Source organism: Taurulus bubalis, assembly GCF_910589615.1.
Source record: "Taurulus bubalis genome assembly, chromosome: 3".
Lineage (NCBI taxonomy): Eukaryota > Metazoa > Chordata > Actinopteri > Perciformes > Cottidae > Taurulus > Taurulus bubalis.
The window spans coordinates 40,121,295-40,147,780 of record NC_136591.1 but is presented as its reverse complement, the minus strand read 5'-3'; the positions used below and the strand labels follow the sequence as shown (position 1 = coordinate 40,147,780).

The 26,486-nt window shown below is 40.4% G+C and overlaps 1 protein-coding gene across 1 annotated transcript in view; it reads right to left on the bottom strand.

Annotated features, from left to right (window-relative positions):
- Positions 1 to 26,046, bottom strand: part of LOC306734792 (tripartite motif-containing protein 16-like) — a gene marked incomplete at its 5' end in the record, with an annotated part of 34,608 nt that extends 8,562 nt beyond the window's left edge. Inside the window, one exon of the mRNA XM_079216182.1 lies at positions 25,905 to 26,046. Coding sequence (XP_079072308.1) covers positions 25,905 to 26,046 — 142 coding nt within the window. The remainder of the gene's footprint in view (positions 1 to 25,904) is intronic.
- Between the last annotated feature and the right edge of the window lie 440 nt (positions 26,047 to 26,486).

Below are 26,486 nucleotides of genomic sequence, written 5' to 3'. Positions count from 1 at the left end.
GTCTGTTTCTTTTTCATGTCCACAAATTGCAAACATCCAGTGCCAGATTTAATAAGAAAAATGGGTGCACCAAAAAACTATTATTAAATAGTCAAACTCATGATGAGTCAAACAGCAGAATCAGAGATATCGTCAAACCTTTTGTGATTTTTCCGATGTTAGCGGAAAATATGCATTATAATGGAGTCTTATACACATGATGCAAACATTCTTTATGTATAAATATGAGGTACGGGGATTTCTACGTCACTAAGACCGGGGTTTTTAAAATGCCGTGTTTGAAGGAGCCGACTTCTGGTCAGTATTTAGGCAAACAGAAGAGTTAGAACACAAACTTCCCCTTGTACTTGAACAAGCATCAGCCTCTTGAACAAAAAGCTACTAAAGGAGGTCAGGTACGTCGACTCCTGAAAGAAAACGGATATACTTGAGCTTTAAAGGATATCCCCAAACTGTTAAATGGGAAGTACCCTAAAATATCACTCTATTCTCCTTTTAATGCAAATAGAGGGCCCAAATAACGAAGCCCTGGACCAAAGGTACACATACTTTGGGCCATATACTTTATAGATGCAGCTCTTTTTTGTTACTGAGTTGGTTATGTCCAACACTTTAAACAAACACCCAAAGACACTGAAGGTCACAGTATTTTTATTATCTATTTATTTATTTATTCTCAAATCAACCACTTGAGCTCAAGGTATCGATTACACCTTTGTGGAAATAAGTGTTCTTCCTGAAGGGCGGAAGTTCTACCCAAACCATTTGCTTCTGAAGAAGCCTTTTTAGTGGAAAGGGGGTTTCAAGGGTCCTTTTCACCCCCAAGGGTTCCATTAGAACCCTTTTTCCTCCAAATAACCGTTTTTGGAAGAAAGAGAACCCGTGATTGTCAGTCAGGATTGTTGTGGGTTGAGCTACCACACATCAGCCCCGTCCCTTTAGGAGACTCATGAGGAACCCTGGGTGGGTTCCAGATGAACCCCTTGGAATATAAAAGGGTTCTTGGTAGAACCCCCTTGGTGGGTTCCAAATGAACCAATTGGAATAATAAAGGGTTCTTAGTAGAACCCCCTTGGTGGGTTCCAAATGAACCCCTTGGAATATAAAAGGGTTCTTAGTAGAACCCCCTTGGTGTGTTCCAGATGAACCACTTGGAATATGAAAGGGTTCTTAGTAGAACCCCCTTGGTGGGTTCCAGATGAACCCCATGGAATATGAAAGGGTTATTGGTAGAACCCCCTTGGTGGGTTCCAGATGAACCCATTGGAATACAAAAGGATTCTCAGTAGAACCCCCTGGGTGATATCTTGTTAGCACCCTTAGAAGGCGGAAAGGTCCTGGGTAGAACCTCTAGAGAGGGTTCTGGGTGGAACCATTAAGCACTCGAAGGGTTCCCTGTAGAACCTTTCATACGGGGTTCTCGTTGGAATCTTTCACAGATGTTCGGTTCTAAGTAGAAAACTATGAAAGCGTTCCAGGTGGAACCTTTATAAAATGTTCTACTAAATAAGGTTCTCCCATGGGGACAAGTCGCAGAACCCTATGAAGTTCCAGTTGGCATGTTTAGTGAACAACGCTGACTTTTAAAAGATGTTCATATTATCAACTGACATGTAATTTTATACGTGAGGGAACAAAAACTAGCTGCCTGTCCTTTACATCCTGTGTTTGTTTAGTTTTTTTTCCTCATTCTTGTTTTTATTAACTAAGTTTAATGTGTTAACTAAGTAAACTGTGTTACACTTGTAGAACTAATACACACACTCAGAGTACACTTCTCAGTATTCTGCTAAATCTCAGTGAAGGGACGATTTTTTACTTATTTATTGTTTCTAACTATTCCGTGGAGATATCTCCACCAAATAACTGTTGTTTTTTTCCGTGTGCCGGGTGAAGTCGTCTTTGCTGCATTTGAGGAGCAATAAGGAAGTGTGTAGTGGGGAAACACAACACAAATAAACTGAATTGAATTGAACACTTTGAGGGTGAGGTTTAAGGCTGATTTGGGGGGTTTCTATGTCACTGTATTGACTTTATTCGTGTAGTTCAAAACAGTGGCGACTTAAACCGAGTCAATTACCGTCGGTTACTTATATAACGTCTTTTCACAGGAAACACATTTGGGTTTAGGCAACAAAAATACATAGTTGGGTATATGAATAGATCGTCGTTTGGGTTAAAATAACTATGGAAGTGGCGTGAAAAAACCTCAACGTTGACTTCCTGTTTCACGCGAGGAACGAGGTCTTTATACGTCCTGGTTCAAGATTACGTGGCTAACGTGGGGATATGAAGATACTGGACTCAATATCTTTAGATTTTGGTCCGTTGTTGGAATGAAACAAGCGTTTTTCTAATACATCGCCGTGGGCATTTTTCACTATTTTCTGCCATTTTACAGACAAAACGATCAATCGTTGATTAAATGATCGTATAGTTTCAGGCATACGTCGGTCTCTTTCAAACAGGAAGTGAAGCAACAAGAGAATATCAATCCGTTGGTTTCAACAAGCTAATATTATGGAATGGCAACAGACACAAAAGTTAGTTTTTTATTTATTGCCTTCATGTGATCATGAAACACTCACACTGAGGAGGTTTCTTTTTGCAGATGCAAAGACAACTTCACCCCTTTGTGTGTTTGTATGCATGTGTATGTATTGTGTTTGACCTGGGCTCAACATTATGACTTCGATGGATTTAGTGAACTCTTCATTCTTAACAAAGTATTCACAAATGTTCCTCAGATGCTACAAAACCAGAACAACTGCCAGTTGGGAGACGGTGTCACCTGATTCCTCTGAAAGCCCCTTTTTCTCTTGAATTATGTGACTTAAATCACATGAAGTGATCCGCCTTTTTTTTCTAATTGTACTTTCACATTTCAAGAAAAAACAAGTGACTGATATTTACTGAAAAGTCTATTTTAACACACGTCTCTTAACAAAGCGAAACCCTTGGAGAGACGCTAGCAGTGGTTATGGGAGGCGTGCAGCGTTGGTGAGGGGTTTGTGATGCTGCATTCACACTGAGAGCGACCTTTACTCGACACCACTCATGTTTGGACGGTTTACATGGAGCTACAACCAGCAGCCGTTAGCTTAGCATTGAGACTGGGTCCGATTGGCGGTTTCCAGTCCAATCACAACTTAAAACGAGCCCAATTCAATAAAAACCTAAAACAAATCTATAAATTCAGAATATTACGCTACCCAACTGTAATAGTAATAATACTTATAACCAATTTTTAGGTTTAGCTAGTTGGAAAATGACCTAAAATATTAAGTTCACCATTAAACCAACCAATGGGTGCCACCGTTCTTCCAGCTTCCTGTTATCTTTCTAGAGAACTCGGAGGCTTCGATTGGCTGGAATTAGCACCTTTTTAAGGCAACCACATTGACACACCAGGAGGCACACATACCTCCTCATCTTGCTTTGTTTAGGCTCATAGTTAATTGTCTTAATAATAAAGCTCATTCTGTGAATGCAAGTTTTCAAACTGATGGCAACCAAGCAGCTAAAAGATGCCTTATTTCTGTTGGTTTTCATAGAGTTGTTGACGGCAGGAATGTTTTTCATAACTACGGTCGACCGCTCTCCAAACACAGGTATCACGTAACGTACATCCTCGCCCAGGTTTGGTTTAGCTGTACATAGGAAGGTTCATATTTTATATCGATGATGTGCAATTTTAATGAAGGGAAAGTTACTGCATTTGTTTTCTATCTCGGTCAAACAAAACACAGGTTTGAAATGTTTTTGGATGAGTTGCACGAAGGATTTGTGGTCTAAATTAAACTGGAAAAAGCTTCTCTTGCCTTTTCTGTATAATCTGAAGACGTTACAGTCTCTCTTCACTCTTAAATCAAACACCTAAAAACATTACAAACTAAACGTTTTGCGTCCAGGTAGGTGTTATTTTCCAGTGTACTCACTTGCTTGTTTAACTCTGTGGAAAAAAAAAAGCAGTTGATCAGTTTTTTTTGTATCGTCGCTCAACGGGGTGCGCTTGTTTCGGTTCCTCCACGCTGGTGCCTCCTTACCACTGATTCTATTATTTTAAAACATTCACCAGCTGTCTGCTGAAACAAAAACAAGCGCACCCCATTTTGCTGTTTTCTTGGACAGAAGGAATGTGTGTTCAAACAAAGAGGGCCTGGAATTAATGATTACAATGAGCTACAAGTGGCTCGTAATTGCAGGGCTCTCAAGTTTTTAAGACAGGTGAGAGTGACATATCTCCCCCCCCACCCCCCGCCCTCGCCCATGCCGTATGCCCACAGACCAGCTCCCCTCCTCCCCATATTATTAATAGCTTTATTTTCATTGGTTGCTGGATTACATTTCACCCAGATACAACAGATTCCTTTTTCTGATTGGCTATTCGTATCGCCCATTTCTTTTTTTTGATTGGCTGATGAGTGGCACCTCGCGGCAGAGCTCCAGGGGATTCGGGGGAGACGTGCTTGATTCCTCCATGGTGAGGGCAGCGCGACCAGGTCATGTTTGTGCGCTGCGGCACATTAAATAGCCTAGAGTTTTTTTTTCAGCGTGAGAAATACGATGTGTGGCGGGAGGGCGTGACTTAAGACCGAAATGCGTGACAGTCACGCTCAATGCGTGACACTTGAGAGCCCTGTAATTGCTTTTTTTGTTATCATAACTTGGAAGAATTTGTAGCTAATCCCCAAAAACATCAACATAAGAAGGAATATACCGTAAATGTCGGGTTACAAGCCGCTCCTACCTCCGGTCAGTGTCCCCGCTGTAGCAAGCTAGGAGCAGCGCTAACTGCTAGCTAGCGCTGCTGCTGCTACCGGCCGCTGCTACTGCTAGCTAGCGTTGTTGCTGCTACCGGCCGCTGCTGCTGCTACTGCCCGCGTCGCCTCTGCCCAAGTCGGGTGTCGAGCCTGGTCATATTTTGGCACAAATGGGGAATTTCTTCAGCTGGTAATACTCTATTTGATGGCTGGTTGCCCCAAATTAAGTTTGTTTCACGCCCTTCAAAGAGTTTATTATGATGTGTTTTCATGATGAACAAGTTTACAACCGACTGATGTTTTATTTATTGTTACTACATTGAAACCGTGACCTGTGTATTATTCCTATTGACCTGCTGCTCATCAATTGGAAGTAAAACGGATTCTTTTGAACTTCACTGGCTCCTTTTTCCTACTTTTTCCAAGGATTTGTCTTAATTCTGAAGATTAATTACGTTTGAGGGGTTAATAAATAGACAAACAACAAAACCAACAAGTCCACATTGGCAGGTAAGGAGTTAAAAAGTAATAAAACTAATAATACCGTTTGACATAAAATATATAATGATCCTGAATAGAGTTGTAGTTTATGTCTTCTTCATTGAAGCAGGCGACCCCCTCTCTGACCAGCACCAACTACCTGATTCACTGTCAGTTACTGTATCTCTACATGATATTTATACATCACGTCTGTATGCGCTACACTGGATTATAAACATCACACCTGATCCACATCAAACTGGACACATGGTAGGACTGCGTTTACGTTATTCCTCATGTGTGCTCTTCATCTGCAGCTCTACTCAGTTCAACCACAAGGGGGCACAACTGGCTTTCAGACAGACTTTAACCGAATACTGAACACGGTTCACTTTATACCAGAATTTAACATAAAGACTTAGTGCATATATAAAGTCAGAGGCAAAACATGTTCTGGTTTGACCACCCTGATGATCACTTTTTCTTAACGCACACAAAGTCCCTCTTCTCTGAGCAGGGGAAGTCGTTCCACATTCCCCAGCCTGGAAAAAATAACACATAGATATTATATACTTACAGATAATGAACCTCATGAAGGAACATTTTAGTTCTAAAGTGATTGTTTCAACGTGATGAAAGTCACATGATCAGGAGAAGGTGCACGTTCGTGTTAAATGATCATCTGTGCAATCAACGATTCGTAATTCCGTCATAAGGCCACATGTTTTTTGTGTCAGTAGTATTTATGCTTCTGAAAGTTTACTGAACATAAATGTTACAGTTCTGGGTTCATCACTATGAGCAACCTCTCATATACAAGTATTCATGTGATCCTTGTTCATGTAAACATATTGATGATTGCAGATTTAAACTACAACTTTATTCACAATATCTCATAGTGATCCTTAAATCAAAAGTGTTTTTAATCTGCATATGAATCTACTTGTTTGTATTAGAAATGTATATTTAAAAAAGATCAATGTGGCAACCTCTCTTAAAGACAGTTTTTCATATTCAAAAGTTATTTTTATATAATCTATGTTCCGTCACCCTTCTCATTTGCAACAATGCAGTCCTCTTGTCCTCCAACATTGGTTGGTTCATTCTCTAAGAGCAACCCTAGGTTTCTCTTTAGCACTGTGGCCAGGCTGGCTGAGAGTCATAGCTCGGTGGATCTGTGTATTCCTATAGACCTCGGTAGTAATGACTTCATGAACTTCTTCAATGGTAAGATTCTGGCTATTAGAGACAGGATCGGTGATCTCCTGCCCTCGGCTACTGCCGGTCCATCCTCAGGTGGGATGGCCATGGAGGAGGCTGTGGGCCCTGCTGTGTGTCTGGATGGATTTTTTACCATCAACCTCGACCAACTGTCTTCAATGGTTTCTACTTCTAAATCGTCTACCTGTCTCCTGGACCCTGTTCCGACTAAGCTGTTTAAGGAAGTTGTACCTTTAATTAGCGCCTCTCTACTAGATATTATCAATGGGTCTTTACTAACGGGTCATGTACCACAGTCTTTTAAAGTAGCTGTAATTAAACCTCTTCTTAAGAAGCCACTCTGGATCCAGATGTGTTGGCTAACTACAGACCTATCTCTAACCTTCCCTTCCTCTCTAAGATACTGGAGAAGGTAGTCGCAAACCAGTTGTGTGACTTTTTACATAAGAATAGTTTATTTGAGAAGTTTCAGTCAGGATTTAGAAAGCATCATAGCACAGAGACAGCACTAGTGACAATTACTAATGACCTTCTAGTTGCATCAGATAGGGGACTTGTCTCTGTACTGGTCTTGTTAGACCTTAGTGCAGCGCTTGACACCATTGACCATGACATCTTATTACAGAGACTAGACCAGTCGATTGGTATTAAAGGTACAGCACTAAGCTGGTTTAAGTATTTATCAGATTGATCTCAGTTTGTATTTGTAAACGATATTTTACTCGGCCCAGAACACCTCAGAAATCAAGTATCTGATAATATGGTTTCTCTGGATGGCATCGCTCTGGCATCTACCACCACCGTAAGGAATCTCAGAGTTATCTTTGACCAGGACCTGTCCTTTGGCTCCCACGTGAAACAGATCTCAAGGACCGCCTTTTTTCACATACGGAACATCTCAAAGATCCGGCACATCCTGTCTCAACGCGATGCAGAAACATTGATCCTCGCATTTGTTACCTCAAGACTGGATTACTGTAACTCAGGTATCAAGCTGCTCCGGAAGTCCCTTGGATCTCTCCAGTTGAACCAGAATGCTGCAGCTCGTGTACTAACGAGGACGCGGAAGATAGATCACATTACTCCTGTACTAGCTGCTCTCCACTGGCTTCCTGTAAGACCGAGAATCATATTTAAAATCCTTCTCCTTACCTACAAAGCCTTAACTGGTGATGCACCATCATATCTTAAGAACCTTATAGTGCCATATTACCCCACGAGAGCATTACGCTCACTGAATGCAGGGTTCCCTGTGGTTCCTAGAGTGTTAAAAAGTAGGTTGGGGGCTAGAGCTTTCAGTTATCGGGCTCCTCTTTTGTGGAATCAGCTTCCACTTTCAGTCCGGGGGGCAGACACAGTCACCTCATTTAAGAGTAGACTTAAGACTTTCCTCTTTGATAGCTCCTTTTTACCCTTTCGCTAAGGCTGAGCCCTACAGAGGAAACTCATCTCTTTACCCTATCGCTAAGGCTGAGCCGGCCACCTTCCGGCTCAGCTCCTCTTCACCAAGACGGCCCGGTACAGCGCCTGTTTTACTGCTGCAGCCGCACCGATCCACCAGTCGATCTCCCGCTCCACCTTACCCTCACTCGTGAACAAGACCCCGAGATACTTGAACTCCTTCGCTTGGGGTAGGCACTCCGTCCCACCTGGAGGGAGCAATCCACCGGTTTCCGGCAGAGCACCATGGCCTCAGATGTGGAGGAGCTGACTCTCATCCCCGCCGCTTTACACTCGGCTGCAAAACGCCCCAGTGAATGCTGGAGGTCACGGTCCGAGGAGGCAAACAGGACCACATCATCTGCAAACAGCAAAGAGGCGACCCCGAGACCCCTGAACCTGATGTTCTCCGCCCTCTGGCTGCGCCTAGATATCCTATCCATGAAAGTCACAAACAGGGACGATGATAACAAGAATTGTTTACGATTAATACTTTTTCAAACTCATTGGCCTTGACTCATTTTCAGTGAAGAATATATAACAGAACACATCTTCAATGACCACCCACTGTACACCCACCTGCACATTTATATTACACACAGGATGTTGGGGTCAACTGGACCCGGGGCTCATAAGAGTGTGGACATTGTAGGTCCTGAGTACCTTCACTCTGTCCTCCTGTCTGGGCCGGCTATAGTGTGTGCATGACACACACACACACACACACACACACACACACACACACACACACACACACACACACACACACACACACACACACACACACACACACACACTATAGCCCTTCAGTTCCCGCACAAGGTTGCAACACTGTTAGTAAACTCAAGTACTTACACCTGTCTGCTCTCACTTTCCCGCTCATTTTACTCTGTCTTGTTGAACCAGTCTTTATTTGCTCAAACTCCATCCCAGCTGCAGATTGGGAGCAAAAAGCAAAATATATATATAATTATTAAAACAAAAAAGGGTCACTTCTGGGTCAGGGAGTTGGAAAAGACCCAAACTGGGCTGAGCTGAGTTTAGACTGAATTAGGTCTGAAATAAATAAGCAAACAAGCAAAGAAACTAAACAAACACATTTACATTGCTTATTTATTTTATGCTGCCAGTGTAATCAGAGAATGTTGTTGCTGAAAACACACTGAAAGTGACAGTTTGGATATTTTGACATCAGTCACTGGGGATACAACAGAACCTCAACTCAGCTGAAGAGAGTTTCAGCTGAATGTTGTTCTCACGCCTTAAACAAGAGTCTGTCTCTCAGAGACATGGGAATACTTTATTACTGTTTGTTCTGATAATCACATGGTAATGATCCATTTGGGCACATTGGCAGAACATACACAGGGCATGAGAGTTGAGTATAAGAGAGAAGAAGATCCACCTGACAGTCAGACAGACGAGCAGCAAAAACCAGAACACATCTGTGGTGAGTACACTTTACAGAATACAGGAGCTGCTGGTCTGACGCTGCCTCCATCAGTCACTTAGTTTGTCACTGTTATTATTAACGGATAGAGGCAGCGGGAAACCAGCAACTCTGTGTTCTGATGGGGAGAATTACTGTTTCTGTTCTTGGAGAGCTTAGATAAGCTTAGATAGAGGGGGCGGCTGTAGCTCATGGAGAGAGTGATCGTCCCGTAACCACAAGGTAGCCGATTCCATACCCGGTCTCCCCATAGCTCGCATGCCTCAGTGTCCTTGAGCAAGACACTGAACCCAGTTGCTCCCCGGTCTCCTCACAGGGCAGCACACTGCTCCTTAACGGCTTTAGTTCCTCATCAGAAATGGCTGTCAAGGTAAAGGAGGGAAAATATTCTAAATATAGCGTCTACATCTGATACTAACCCTCAGCTCCTTTAAATCCAGATTGAAGACTTTTCTGTTTGCTGTTGCCTTTAATTGATCCATATTGATATTTAGCTTTTTGACTGTTTTAATGTTTTCTCAACTGTTTTAAATCCTGTTTTCTCTGCATTATGTTTTGATGCTTTTAATGGTTTTATGTGAAGCACTTTGAATCGCCTTGTTGTTGAAATGTGCTCTCCAAATAAACTTGCCTTGCCTTCAAAACATCAGAATGAACCCTTTAATGCTAAGCTAACCGGATAGTTTCATGTTTACTGAACTCACACAACAGTAGTATCAGAAAGTGAATCAAGCAAATGCTTAATGAGATGAATTACAACAGTGGCGGGCTGTGGATTTGGTAGCTACGCCCGCTGTCTGTTTAGTTTAAGCTGAAGGCAACAGAGGACCACAGGAGCTGTGCAATGAGAGAATAAGCTAATAGGGAAAAGATATTCTAATACATGTAGTGTGTTTGTGAAAAGCAATTAAGCATGTATTCTTTTCTACTTTCAAACTGTCGCATGTCCAGGTCGTATTCCAGCTGAGGAGCACTAAGAGTTATCGAGGTCTGAGTCATGCGTCCATCTGTGGTCACTGCTGTCCTGCTGTTGGTGGGCATCATCAACACTGTGACAGCAATAAGCCCCGGTAAGTACACGACCATCAGCACAATATTATCAAACTAAAACCCAAGAAACTTGGTCATTGAAGTACTAGTGTTCCCACAGGTACTCCTTGGAGAGCATGTGCAAAGTATCCTGTTACGCAATGTGCCGAAGCAGGATGGATGAGCTTTGATGGGAAGCGCTGTGTGAAATACGTCTTTGTTCAAAAGACCTTCCAGGAGGCACAGGTGATAAAACACACACACACACACACACACACACACACACACACACACACAGGACGATAAAAGAAAAAAGAAGATCAATTCATCCTTTTCTTGTCTTATATGTTCTGATAAAGTTCTGGTGAAGACTAACACTCTTTCACATTTCTGTTGGTTTCAGGCTCACTGCCTCTCTTTGGGTAGTGAACTGTTGTCAATACACAATGAAGATGAGAAGAACCATGCGATGTGTTCGAGCGTGTTTTTTTCCATTAGCCCTGATCCCCAAACTTTTTGGATTGGAGCCCAAAGATCCGGGGTAAGCATTGAACGCCTCATTGTGGTCAGAGATCAGACAGATTGGTCAGTGAACTCAAAGACCCTGATGGACGATACATGGAGCCGAATGTGTCTCATGTCATCACTGATCCTCACCTTGAGTTCTTCAGGATGGGTTCAAGTTCACGGATGGAACCGAATTCAAGTTCACTAATTGGGCTCCTAACCAACCAGACAATTATCTCGGACGAGAGGGCTGCGTGGAGGAAAATTATCCGGGTAAGGGAACACGGATTATATAAAAGTAACTTTTGAAAATGAAAAACTGTCTTTAAACGTGAATAATTCAGAAGGGCTGAAGAACACCGGGCCTCAGAAAAAAAGAGGAAAACAACACAGCAGACAAACAAACATAACAAAACTAATACAGTCACCCTTTATTATCTTTTACCTGTAGATTTGCATACACAGCCCTGCATTTATACCTGAACACATACATACGAGTACTTGACCACTCCTCCAATTTGTGTACCAGACGCCATTGTTTGACTTCTGACTGGTCATGAGCTGCACTCATCTGATTGGCTACGGATAGGTCCATATTGAAAAAAATGCATTTGCGAATACAAGCACGGCAGGGGAGTCTCAAAAAATGCAAATGCAACAAATGCAATGCGATCCACAAATAAATCCATACAAATCCACAAAGTAATAGAAAAATCAACGCACAAATACATACAAATGTAGAAATATATTTGTGAATCTTTCTGTCATCATCTTTCTAGCCAGGTACACTGAAAAAAGTGAAACAACTGTGTCATTCATGTAAAGTGCATTTTTAATTTGGTCTCATCGAAAATCATGGTTTCCGGTTAAAACAAGTTGTTTTCACTTTCCCTAAAAGCAAATAGAGCTCCCCATAGACAAAATTAAAAGCAATAATTTAGGTAAAAGTCGTATTTTCACTTTAGACCAGAGGTTTACGTGTCACGTGACCACCACGTGACCATATGAAGTCGCATCTGGTCTGTGTTCTGATGTCCGCCATTACCTCGCTTCGCCTGAACTTCGCTTGAAGTGAAAAGCGTCAAAGCAACTCAAAAACAAGGTAATAATTCTAAATTGTGTTGTTTTAAAGGGAGCATGTCTTTTCCATGTATATTCATTGTTAATGGCAGAATGTACAACTGTCTATATTTTGTGCGTGTTCGCTAGAGTAACGTAACGTTGGCTGATGTAACGTAACATTAGCTAACGTAAGTTAACGTTAGCTAACGCTAGCTCGCTCGTTACACAAATCATAGTTTAGAAGCTGTTTGCCTGCTACTGGGCATCCACATCCCACATGGTTACAGAGCCACAGCAATCGCTATGCTCTCTTGTGTTTTCCAAGCATATTGATTGTTCGTGGCAGAATGTACAACTGTTTATATTTCGCACGTGTTCGCTAGCGGTGCTGTTGGCTAACGTATCGTGAGCTAACGGTACCGTTAGCGAACATGCGCTAACGGTACCTTTTAGCTAACGTACCGTGGAGCTTTTATAGGGAACATGTGCTTGCCATGCATAGGTGTTGTTAATTGCGTAATGGACAACTGTCGATATATTTCGCACGTGTTCGCTAACGCTAATGTTGGATAACGTTACGTTAGCTAACGCTTGCTCGCTAGTAACCACATGGCTTCTGTTCAGTAGGTAACTGTACTTTCGCAGCGTGGGGACAACTTAATTTCTTTCCAATACCACACATTATACACCAAAATGAAGATTGGAGCATGTGGTTTTTAGTTAATAATTAAAATAACGACATGTTACCTTGTATTTAAGCCAGTAACCCTATCTTTATCCATTGGGGTGGTGGGGGTAGAAACTTGGAATATGAAAAGTACACTGAGGATATGTCCCATAAAGTATTATATGCCAATATTAAATTAACTGGATACTTTTAAGCCACAAATTTAATTGCCAATGAATATTGGGTCACAAAATACAACATTTGCCTGATTTAAGGCAACTCCAGGTATAAACTTTGCCCACTTCTGTTATCTAGATACAAATACAGAGACAGGATTTTGTTTGATTGAACAGATGCAGATCATTATGTCTCAGTACACCTCTATTAGTACTAGATAATGAGGAACAAAATTCATATTTCATTCTTTCAGCTGTCAGTATTTTGCAGTATAGTACAATACCTTCAGCATGTCTAAAGCCTTATTAATACATGTGTCTGTAGTGACAATTATGGATAGTGCCAACTGTCACAAAAGTTATTTCTCTTTCCTTTTAGGTTTACAAGTCTACTGCTGTGTCCCGCAACAGTCCCGACATTGTAACCATATTGCTGAATTCGGTAAGTCCCAATATGACAACTGTGAACATTTTCATGTATTTTTAAATGGGAGCGATAAACCCAAAATATAATTGCAGCACTTAAGAGAATACCTTGAATTTACCATAAATGTATACTTATGAATGTAGTCTGTAATTTCAAACATTTAAATTGTAATGTAGTGGACATTACATTTTAATGGCAGGTTCATTTTACATTTCTATTTTTGCAATATTTATTTATTATCATATTTGTAGAATTTTAAACACAAATAACTTGCAGTCAAAACAAATATCAAGAAGTTGCCCACCCAATGTAATGTGTATAGATTTCACCAAACAATAAACAAATATATTAAATGTTAAGTCATTTACTATCGTTGTATATATCCTTAAAACAATATTTAAAATACTAAAGTTAAAAGATGATCGTTGCATGACTGAATTGTAGATATCATAGAGATCATGCAATACAGGAAATCACTGTTTCTTTTTGTTTCAAACTGTAGAAACCTTTTTGCCTTTTCCATCTTTTGAATTATTGAACAGTATGTGAAGATGTTCAGGATTGTTTGCTCAGACTAATAACAATAACTCTAGTCAAATGTACTCTATGAACTAAAAAAGGGCACGTATGTCTACTGGATTTAAAATATTTCTTTCCTGCTGAAGAAGTAACTGACAACAAACATAAACGGGTCCCTTTTTTCTTCTTTCCTAGTCTTCCGATGAATGTGGAAATGTAAAGACTGTGGTACTTCTGTTTCACGAAGATCGGAGCTTCTTAAACATTATAAGCTAGAACACCGACATTATGGCCGCCGCCATTCCTATCCGTGCATCCATTTGAACTGTCCATGCACCTGCAAGACCTGGAATGCACTTTTGAGCCACTTGTCAAGATGTCATCAGCAATCCTCACAAACGGAACTGACCACCTTTAAATGTCTCTTATGCAATTACTGTGAACTTTCTAATTTAAAAGACTATTTTCAACATATAGCACAGCATCTAAAAAACAGTGAAACAGTTGTTTGTGTTTTTCAAGGGTGTTCATACAAAACAAATATTTATGGTTCGTTTCGAACTCACAGAAGCAGAAATCATAAGGATTGTTCAGTAAATGACTTAAAGCCAGGCATACTTGAAAAACAGGAGTCAAGTTTAAGTCTTTCTGTTGAAGGTAATAATTCCGACAGTATTCAGATTGATAGTGTTGGTACTGAGCCTTCAGATGATTTAAGTACAAATGATTTAGGTGACTCTAGTTTTAATGTTCAGGATTTAAACGACTTATCATATAATGTTGAGCTCAAAGTTGCTTCTCTCTTACTGAAGCTAGAACATAATTATCTTGTGTCTAGAGTGGCTGTTGATGAACTTTTGCAAGAGTTTGACTATTTAATAAGGACCGCTTCTGTCCCTCTTGTCCATCAAACCATAGCTCAGCACTTAGAAAATGATAACTTTCAAGTAGATAAAACGGTTCTGCAAGAACTAGCATTAACCCTTTGTAAGTCAAATCCTTTTGCAGCCTGTTTTAGTGGTCACGGCCCACTTTCCACTGCTTGGAAGCGGGAAAAATACTACAAAAAACATTTTAATGTTGTAGAACCAATAGAATGTCTACTTGATTTCAAAAGCAGAAAATCCTTTCAGTACATTTCCATACTTAAGTCTTTACAGCAGATCCTAAGTTGTCAAACTGTTCTGGATAAAGCAATCAATTTGAAATCTCCCCATCAAGTTCAATCTGATGAAATTCAGTACAAATCCTTTTATGATAGTATTATTTACAAATATAATTTGCAATTGTCAAAGGAGTGTGCCATTTCGCTTATTTTGTATGTAGATGATTTTGAAATCTGTAATCCACTGGGCACCTCCAGAAAAAAACACAAAATCTTTGGGGTGTATTGGGTATTGGGGAACTTACCTAATAGTTTTCACTCATCACTGTCTAATATATATTTAGCTGCACTTATTCATAGTGAGGATGTTAAGTGCTATGGTTATGACAGTGTATTGAAGCCCTTATTAGATGATCTTACTATATTAGAACAACAAGGACTATTTATTGCCAAATTGGGGAAAACTTTGAAAGGCTTTGTCCATTGTGTCGTAGCTGACAATCTTGGGGCCCACAGTATTGCCGGTTTCTTGGAAAAATTTTCAGGTAAATATGTTTGCAGATTTTGTACAGCAGAAAATGTAGACATTCAAACAAAAGAAGTCAATTCAGGAGCATTTTGTGTGAGAACTGAGGACATTCATGTTTCTCATCTGAAAGCTATTGAAGAAAAATCCTTGGTTAATTATTTCGGTGTAAAAAGGAAGTGTGTGCTGTCAGAACATCTGTCATATTTTAATGTGACGCAGAGTTTTCCCCCTGATATAGCTCATGATCTCTTTGAAGGCATTATCTCCGTAGAGCTTGCGCTATGTCTTACTGTGTTAATTTCCCAAAAATATTTTACATTGGGTGATTTAAATGAAGCCATAACAACGTTTCCATTTAAGTGGACTGATAAGACAAATCGTCCTCATCGTGTGCCAATCACCTATGCCACAAAAAGAACAATTGGAGGAAACGCACACGAGAATTGGAGCCTACTGAGATTTCTTCCTGTCTTGGTCGGAACCAGAGTTCCTTCAAACGAACCAGCATGGCAGGTCCTTTGTGAATTGAAGGACATTGTGGAACTTGCTGTTGCACCTTTTCACACTGAGGAATCTATTTCTTATCTTGACTTCAAGATTTCTGAACACAGGACAGTATTCAAAGAAGTTTTCCCCCATGAAAAAATTCGGCCGAAACATCATTACTTGGAGCATTATCCACAATTGATGCGCCAGTTTGGCCCCCTTGTTGCACTATGGACTATGAGATTTGAATCAAAACATAGCTTCTTCAAAAGGGTAATCCGTCATACAAACTGTTACAAAAATGTACTGTACTCATTAGCGCAAAGGCACCAATTTCAGACTGCATATAATCTGTACACGTGTAGATTTGCAAAGCAATCTTTGGAGGTTACTGATGTTTCAACACTTCCCCTTGATGTTATCAATGAAGATATTGCACTTGCAGTGAAACTGAAACACCCACATATGGACAATGTGAACCTGGCAAAAAACGTATCCTACAGTGGCTTCAACTATAGGATTGGAATGGTGGTAGCCCATGGGTCGCTGGCTGGACTTCCAGAGTTTTGGGAAATTGTCCACATGATTGTTCTACAAGAGGAACTCATTTTCATTCTCAAAAAAATGGATGCCTGGTACCTGGAACATTATCGAGCTTATGGCTTGGTCATATCTAGTCCTAAAGAACTACGGCTTGTTGGGGTGGATGAACTGACAGATCCCTATCCTTTGGCTTACTACATAGTTGGTGGACAGCGCCTCATCTCGCTGAAGAGATACATTCATGCATAAGGTTGTATATTAATGAATTTGTGAAGATGAATTAGATGTTATGGCCAATGTTATGACACTAATATTACTGTTTTTATTCTTTTTTTTAATAGATCCTTTTGGATGGGCTGACATGGCAGGGAAAAGGCCAGCCAAGTTGCTAGTTATCCTGAATTCTGATGACACCAGGAAGCTAATTCTGCCTGATGGCATTCCAGAGACAATGGAGCAGCTTTTGAATGAAGTCAGGAAACAGTGTGAGTTAAATGGAACTTTTAGACTGCAGTACAAAGACAGAGACTTTGGAGATGCACTCGTGAATTTGACATCAACTGCAGAACTTGAGGATTTGGCAACTGTCAAGGTCATCCCAATAATTGATGATTGCAGCGAAGGATTTGATATCACTGCCTCTAATGAGTCAGTGTGTACCCAATCAGATGACACAGAGCTCCTGTCCTCACCCTCCAGCACTGTCTCTACAAGAACTCAGTTGAGGCCAAGAGTGTTTCCAATACCAACATTCTCTTACGAAACTGAATTACAGTTAGAAACAGGAAATGCAGTGCATAAGTCAAACATGACAAGATTGTCAATGAATTCTAAATTAAAGTCAGATATCCTGGAAAAAGTAGCTGAAGAGATGTTTAAGTACAAAGCCTACCCAACAGATGCTGACTTCAGTGACGTGGCCCAAGCACTAATCAAGAAGCACCCATGCCTCTCTGAGACTGGTTCATTCAACGGTTGCTATGGGTGGAAGCAGCGCCTGAAAACTAAAATGGGCAACTACCGTACTCAGCTGAAGGGCATCGGATGTTCTGAACTGCGTGTAAATTCATTCAAGTCCAAAGCCCCAAGAGATGCATTGCCAGCAAAGAATGTCAAGAAACCTAAGAGAGGAGAGGCCAACCACATTCCTGACATTCCTACTGGAGAGACCTCAGACAAATTGGAAAATGAGAGACTGTCACTTTTAAGTGAGGTGAAGAAGAGAAACAATCGTACAGTGATAAAGTCGAAAATGGACAAGACTTTTTCAGTGCGAAGACAAGAAATTGTGGAAAAGGAATTGGGAGTGGAAGAGTTGAAAGAGAGATGGCCTGCATTGTTCTCAGTGGATGAGGTATGTGACTTTTTCAGTGGTGGCTTGTAAAGTAAACAATATTTTCTTCTATTATAAGAAACCTACTAAAAAACTCACCACATCTGCAATGCATCACGTAATGTTTTATACCATTTGCATGTGCTTTTTTTTTTTAAAGATCAATGCTGAATTTACAAGAATTACAACTGTGCCACTTCAACCGCGCTTCCTCGCTGCCTTGGACAAGCACTACGGCAGACTGATGGAGATCTTCAAAAAAAAAGGGAGGAGTTATCGGAGAGAAAACCCAGAACATACTGAAAGTTCTTGATCACGTATGTACTTGCTTTGTTTCTGTTCACCGATGCACTACCTTAATCGTTTTAGTTTCAAAGATCTTTTAAATGGTTTGCTCAGAGTATGTGTACATTAGGGTCTTGCAAAAAGTGCAATATTGCTATTGACCATCCGACCGCATGTCAAGTGAGTGTGGCACATTTCATTTTTATTTAATTTATTTTTTTCATTATCGAGAGTTGGAAAAAAAATTAGCGCAACAAAAAAGCCAACAATGTACCTAATACTAGTACCTAAAATAGTTTATTTACATAGCACTTAAATCTGGATCTTCTGAGCAATATCAAAATATCAACAAAAAAAAACAATCTGCATTTTCACTATTGAGTCGATAATCAGGGGAAATTCCTTAATCGCCCTAAATCACTATTACTGTAACTCCAAGTGCCCATTTTATGCATTGTATAGTGTTGCGTCTACCGTGAATTGTTCAAATTGGACAGCATCATTTTGCATTTTTATAATTTTGTGTGTTTGTGCTTTCACCTAGAGCTTTGAGGTGAATCTAAAAAGAGTGTGTCTGCTTAAGTGCCTGATTGTGTACCTTGGGGAAGATGGGGACAACCTTATCAAGGACTATCTGGTAAGTAGTTTTGCTTTAAACATTAAATTAGGGCTGGGCGGTATACCGGTTTTAATTTCCCGTATGATATGAATTTTTCATAGCTGTAACAACTGCTGTCGCTCTTAACAGGCAGCAAAATATATTGTTCACCGCCGAGGACACAGCGGTCGGAGCTGTGGTACATCAGAAACTGGTTTCATCAGAATAACTTTTTTAATAAGTGTTTTGTCTTTTATCAGGTTGTTCAGAAGGATGACGCTTGGTCCCAGCTTCAGAAGTGCAAAATGGCAGTGTTTGTCTTCAGGGAGGAGGAGGAGGATTGCCTCCAGCCGCCACACGACATTGGAGTTGTGATCGATGGTGTGGAGGTCCTTAATGGTCTGCAATCAGTAGCGCATGCATGTGCCATGTTGCTTGGGCTCATTTATGCTCTGAACCTGAGCTATCCAGGTGAACTCAAACACACTTTTGATGCTCTGCAAAAAATCTTCATGGAGATAGAAGCCAAAAAGATGACCCGGCGAGTGTGCACTCTGAGTCTTAAACTCTAAATATTGTTGTGCATGTTTAACCCTTTGTTATGCACAAAGGGTTTATCCCTTGTTAGCACTTCATAATAAGTGCACACTATTTAGCATTAGTATAGCAATGACAAACAATGAATTCATCATTTCTAAAGCATTATTCCAACATGAATACTCATTAGTAACTCGTTCATAAACACAGTTCTAAATGTTTCATTAAGCTTGGGTTTCATACTTTATGAATGATAGATTCCCCATTTGTAAATGAAGTATTCAGGACTTTTATATGATTAATAAGATACTTTGTAAAGTGTTAGTAAATGATACACAATACTTAATTTACAAATGGGGAATCCATCATTTATAAAGTATAAAACCCAAGCTTATTAATCAAGAATGAAACATTTATAACTGTGTTTAGGAATGAGTTACTAAGAGTATTCATGTTCATGTTGGAATAATGTTTTATAAATGATGAATTCAGTGTTTATTCATGCTTTACTAATGCTAAATAGTATTATAAAGTGCTACCCTTCTTTGTTATTGCATCTCTCATGTTAAAGGACGGATGTAAAAAACCCACTGTAATGGTGTTTAAATTGTCATGTTTAAATGGAGCCATATTGTAATTGTATTGTCCATGTTAAGATGTATGTAGATCTTTTGAAGTCTATATATTTTTGTTATAGTTATTTTTATATAAGACTATTTTTTTCAAATTAAAAAATAAAGTTGTTTTAATGAAAAACAAGCAAACATGGTTTATGGTCTTTATAATTACTTATTATACTTTGTGTGAATGTAATTTTTTAACTTTATATTTAATCAACATTTTAGCTTTCAACCAAATCAAATGTGTAACAAAGTTAGAGTGTTTTAAATACTTTTGTGTGAAGTAAAATCTTTGCTTTCATGTAATAGAAAATATGAGGTTTTTCCAAATTAAAAAATTAAGTTGTACCAAAGTAAAATAATTGTCTTTATACTAAATACAACTTTTAATTTGTATGAATGTAATTTTTTTGCTTTATATTTAATCAACATTTTAGGTTTCAACCAAATCAAATATATCATTTGAGAGAAACTAATAAATGTATGTGTAACAAAATTAGAGTGTTTTAAATACTTTTGTGTAAAGTAAAATCTTTGCTTTCATGTAATAGAAAATATGAGGTTTTTCCAAAATAAAAAATTAAGTTGTACCAAAGTAAAATAATTGTCTTTATACTAAATACAACTTTTAATTTGTATGAATGTAATTTTTTTACTTCATATTTAATCAAAATGTCCAGTTTCAACCAAATCAAAAATATAATTTGAGAAAAACTAATAAATTTACTTGTAACAAATTAGAGTAATTTTTTTAGGTTAGTCCAAAGTATCATTTTTTTCAGTGTATGAAGAATAGGGCCCAGAGCAGTTCTTAAATAACACATGAGAGGTTTAAGAGAAGTTGTCAAAATAATGATACTAAATGTGTTGTGTTTTATTATATAACAATACATTCATTAAGTGTATGTTGGAAAGATTGTTACTGGACGCTGTTGTAAAGTCATCAATCAGGACATTATTGCAAGAAGAAGCAGAGTCAGAAAATACAACATGTTAACTTTAATAATTGCAATTTCAAGTCTTCTCTCCTCAAGACAGCATGCATTTAACAGAAAACTGTTTTCCTCCAACATTGTCATAGAAGACAAATCATGAATAAAAACATTTGTTCTTATAAAGTAATTTTGGGGCATTGATTACACAGATAATCATTTATCATGAACGTGCACCAATTCCTGATCATGTGACTTTCATCCAGTTGAAACGATCACTTTAACACATAATTGTTCCTTCATGAGGTCCATTATCTGAACACATATAATCCAACAATTACTTAATGTGTATATATATTAATATATATATATATATATATATATATATATATATATATATATATATATATATATATATATATATATATATATATATATGTCTGTTGTATGTGTCCACACAAGAGCTAAACATCCCACCTGTCCTCAGCATGAGTTCTCAGTTCGACCACAAGGGGGCACAACAGACTTTCAGACAGACTTTGAATACTACTGTTTATTTACTAAGTCCCTGTTATGACTGGTGAACCAAAGGGGAAAAAACACAGGACTCAAACGCACGACCCAGACAGCAGCATTAGGTGGAAGATATATACTAATATACTGTATATTGATAATGTATACATGAAAAACTTGAAAGTTCATGACCTGGAGATTGCCCCACCTCTCAGGGACAACCCTTCATATTCAGTCACATGTGACGTTGAAGACCGTTCCATAAAAATAGGAAATTACACTTCCAAGTCAAATCCACACGCAAAGAAAAAAAAAGAACGCAGAATTGTAAAGAGAAGTTGATTTGTCCATATTGTTATAAATAAATGCTTTCTAAGACATTATGATTTGTTTTTGCCCTCATTGTAATTTTATTAAAAGTGTTACTTACTGTGTTAACAAAGCGAATACCTACAACTGTATTCAGGATGACAATAACTCTTCATGTGCGAACTGTATTTGTTTTATGTTTTGTCCTAACTTTTCCCGGTGGTCCTGAATGCAACACCCAAATGGGAAGTGCACTCTCAGTGAAGGAGGATCTCCACGGGGCGTCTGTCTGAGGATCCGGATCACGTTTCTGAAGTGTTCACGTCCACTCCGATGAGAAGGAAACATCCGTTCCGTGTGTTCCGGTGATGAATCCTCGCGTTTATCTGGTCGCCACTCTGCTGATTTGTTTTACTGATTACGCTCACATACTTTTACTGAAGGAACTTTTTACTGCAGCTTGAGCATTTTTTACAGTGTGGCATTAGTACTTTTACTGAAGTAAAGTATCTAAATACTTCTTCCAGATATGTAAAAGGTTAAAGTCTGAAAATGGGCCCAATGTATTTAAAAACCTTCCATCAAAACACGTCCTTTATTTAGAAGCAGAGTTACGTAACAGGTCAGACTTGAACCCTCAATCACTCAGAAATCTCTGAAGTGAAGCGTGATGTGAGTTTGTGTCACACTTTGGTTTTAAATATGCAGTGTTGGAATCTAGTTTACGCCTACCAGAGGGGAGGAGTTGGAACAGCTTGTGTCCAGGGTGTGAGAGGTCTGCAGTGATCTTTCCAGCCCGCTTCCTGTCTCAGGAGGTGTACAAGTCCAGGATGGAGGGCAGGCTGCAACCAATAGTTCTCTCTGCAGACTTGACTATCCGCTGTAGTCTGTCTCTGTCCTGTCTGGTGGCCGATCCAAACCACACAGTGATGGAAGAGCAGAGGACAGACTGGATGATGGAGTAAAACAGGATCAGCAGGTTGAACTTCCTGAGCTGGCACAGGAAGTACAGCCTCTGCTGGGCCTTTTTCTGGATGGTGTTGATGTTGGCGGTCCACTTCAAGTCCCGGGAGATTGTGGATCCCAGAACCTGAAGGACTCCACTGCAGACACAGGGCTGTTGTGCATGAAAACACTGAGTCTGTTAAAAAGGCTGAAGTTATACAAATATTATGTGTGTTGTACTACCTCATGTCCTTAAGATGCACTTTTTGGTTTTTAATTGAGTGCAAAAGGGAATGTTTATTAAAAAAAGATGTGTTTTGGCATACTGTGATATTGTGTACTTTCTCAGGTTCAAACTGCACCACATCATTAAATTAATTTGAGAAGTTGAAAATGTTCCTTACATTGGATCTCAGCTTGTCATGAAGGGGTCAAGGTGGGTCCTGCAGCCAGACCAGTAGAACCACTGCCCCAGACCAGTTGAACCACTGCCCCAGACCAGTGGAACCACTGCCCCAGACCAGTTGAACCACTGCCCCAGACCAGTTGAACCACTGCCCCAGACCAGTTCAACCTTTGCCCCAGACCAGTAGAACCACTGCCCCAGACCAGTTGAACCACTGCCCCAGACCAGTAGAACCACTGCCCCAGACCAGTTGAACCACTGCCCCAGACCAGTTGAACCACTGCCCCAGACCAGTTGAACCACTGCCCCAGACCAGTAGAACCACTGCCCCAGACCAGTTGAACCACTGCCCCAGACCAGTTGAACCACTGCCCCAGACCAGTTCAACCTTTGCCCCAGACCAGTAGAACCACTGCCCCAGACCAGTAGAACCACTGCCCCAGACCAGTAGAACCACTGCCCCAGACCACATGCATGTCTTTATTTGCTCACAATTACTTGTTGGACCAGTTATGTCTTTCTCAACTGTGACAAAAAAGCTTTAAAGAAAGTTAATATAATAACAACGTGCGTTTGATCTTTGTCTTTGTTATTTTCTTCTGTTTTAAGTTTGATCTTTATAATTGTATATTTATCATAATTTAGTAATGTGGGTTTCTTAACCCTAAATTAAATGGACTTCTGTCATAGTAACAGAGAAATTTGCTTCCATATATTTTTACATTCATATAAATGCATGTACAATATTTGTACACTTGAATAAACAATAATCTGATACAAAGACAGTTAACATGATGCTGGGAGGAGTTAAATGTCTACAGTGTTACAGTTACAACCCTTTGAGGACGACCATGATGCTGATGAGGCCCGGGGTGAAAATGAGTTTGACACCCCTGATGTAAACCTTCAGTTTGTTCACATCCCATCAGTAAAGTCTGTTAAATTAGTTTCACCTGAATCTCACTTATGTAAAATAATAGTGAATGACTTCCTTATTGATTATGATCATGATACTTTATTTTATAATACAACATAGTACATCATTTGTATGTTGATTCAGACAACAACAACATTTAGTCTCACACATATAAAGATAGAATACTTTACAGGAAGTGGTGAGAATAAAATATCTAGGATAAAGAAGCTCTGGTGCTTTCTCTCTTTAAGACCCATGCAGAGGAAGAGACACAACAACAAATACATCAACAACAATATTCATCAAACATTTAGAGATCAGAGAAGTTTACATTTTCCTGCAGAGAAATATGAGTTCAGGTCAACAAAGATGACCATGAGCAGTGAGAGCCTCCACGACTAAACAGACACAGGAAGGAGCTCAAACATCTACACAACAATAATGAGAACACGTCAAAGCACCGCCCACAATGTTTGATTGACAGGTGAAGAGAAATCAGCTCTCGAACAATAACATCAGTTTAAGAATTAAAACACATAATTGAACCTGCTGTCCCTTAAATCACTTCTGTCTGTTTGAGTTGACAGAACTCAGCAGTGGTTCCAGAATAATAAATCCTAACTCCAGCATAGAGAGGCTGAGTGAATGAGGTCTGGACTCTGTGGAGGAGAGTCATGGTTTCAGAGACGCTGTAGAAGGACAGAACACCTGCTGTGTGATCCAGGTACACTCCTACTCTGGAGGACGGAGGACCAGAGACGGGAGCTCTGATGTTGTTGTACCGGAATGCAAAACTGTTGTTGCCACAATCTAACGCCCAAGATTTGTCATTCAATCCAAACACACATTCATTACTGTACCCTGTTCTGCTGATATTCTTGTATGAGACTGATACAAAAACTCCTCCTCCTCTCCTCTCCACCTCCCAGTAACAACGTCCAGTCAGACTCTCTCTACTCAGGACCTGAGGACAACAACCAGTGAATCTGTCTGTGTGACTAGAATAAGACTGTTGTTCATCCATTGATGTTGCTTTTCTGTTCCCCTCAGATAATAACAGATCTGTGTGTGCTGTGTTTGGATCCAGAGTGATGTCACGTGAATACCTTAAGAATCCAGCTCTGGTCGTGGGCTCTGGTTGTGACAGTAAAACGTCCACTTCAGTCACTGCCAGTGAGACGTTTGTCCACTCGTCCCTCAGGACGTCCTGTAGTTTATCTCTGACTTCTGACACAGCCGCCGTCACGTCCTCAAAGTATCTCAGAGGACGGATGTCGATGCCGGTGGAGTCTGTAGACTCACTGAGTGGTGCCAGTGAGGGGTAGTTGTGTAGGAACTGGTTGTGATCCTCTGTGTGTGAGAGCAGCTTCAGCTCAGCGTCGTTCCTCTTCAGCTCAGCGATCTCCTGCTCCAGCTTCTCCTGAAGCTCTTTGACTCGACTCACTTCCCTTTTCTGCTGGGATCTGACCTGCTGCTTCACATCGGAGCTTCTGTTCTCCAGGAGACGGATCAGCTGGGTGAAGATCTTCTCGCTGTCCTCCACCGCTTCATCAGCTGAGAGATTGACGGCCTCCACCTCCTGATGGAGCAGCTTCACGTCCTTCTCTCTGTCCTGGATTCTCTGCTGGATGTTTAGTCGACTCCCCTCCAGCTCTCTCTGCCTCTCGGTCCTTTCTGCTGCAGCTGAGACTGTGTCGTGGCCTTTATGTTCATCCATTAAGCAGAGATAACAGATGCACTGCTGATCAGTACGACAGAAGATCTTCATCACCTCATTGTGACGAGAGCAGATGTTCTCCTGGAGCTTCTTGGACGGCTCCACCAGCTTGTGCTTCTCATAGGCAGGTGATTGAATATGAGGCTGGAGGTGTTTCTCACAGTAAGAGATCACACATTGCAGACAGGACTTGAAGGCCTTCCGTCTCCTCCCAGTGCAGACATCACAGCCCACATCTTCAGGTCCAGCATAGCAGTGATCAGCAGCAGCAGCTTGGAGTCCAGTCTTCTTCAGCTCCTCCACTAAAGCTGCCAGCATGGTGTTTTTCAGCAGGACAGGCCTCGGTGTGAAGCTCTGCCTACACTGAGGGCAGCTGTGGAGTTTCTTACCGTCCTCTTCGTCCCAGTGGCTTTTAATACAGTTCATGCAGTAGCTGTGTCCACAGGGAGTAGTCACCGGATCCTTCAGTAGATCCAGACAGATGGAACAAGAGAAGCTTTCCCGATCCAGCTGAACTCCTTGCTGCGCCATTTCAGCTCTCAGTAGCAACGACTGTCTGAGTTTCACTTCCTGAGAAACGACTCTGCTTTGACTTGATCTGAACAACACGTGATGTTCAGTGAACGGGGCGCGTCAGCTCTATTGCTTCACACCATGTTGGTTACACCCATCTGTAAAGCTGTAGATCTGAAGGGGAGGGAAGAGGACAGAGTCCAGCGGCTGTGTTAGAGAGCAGGAGGAAGAGGGAGGGCTTATCAAGCTGTGGTTCATTCCAGGAAGAGGAGCGGCGCTGTGAATGTGAACTTTGTTTTACTCTTTAAAAAAAATACTTCTGCGAGTGATAAACCAGTATTTCAAGCTTCAATTTGTATGTGTGCAGTTTTATTCCTATTTGAAGAACCCAGCAGAATTAAAGCTTTCACAGCATTGCTAGTGTGTGTGTGTGTGTGTGTGTGTGTGTGTGTGTGTGT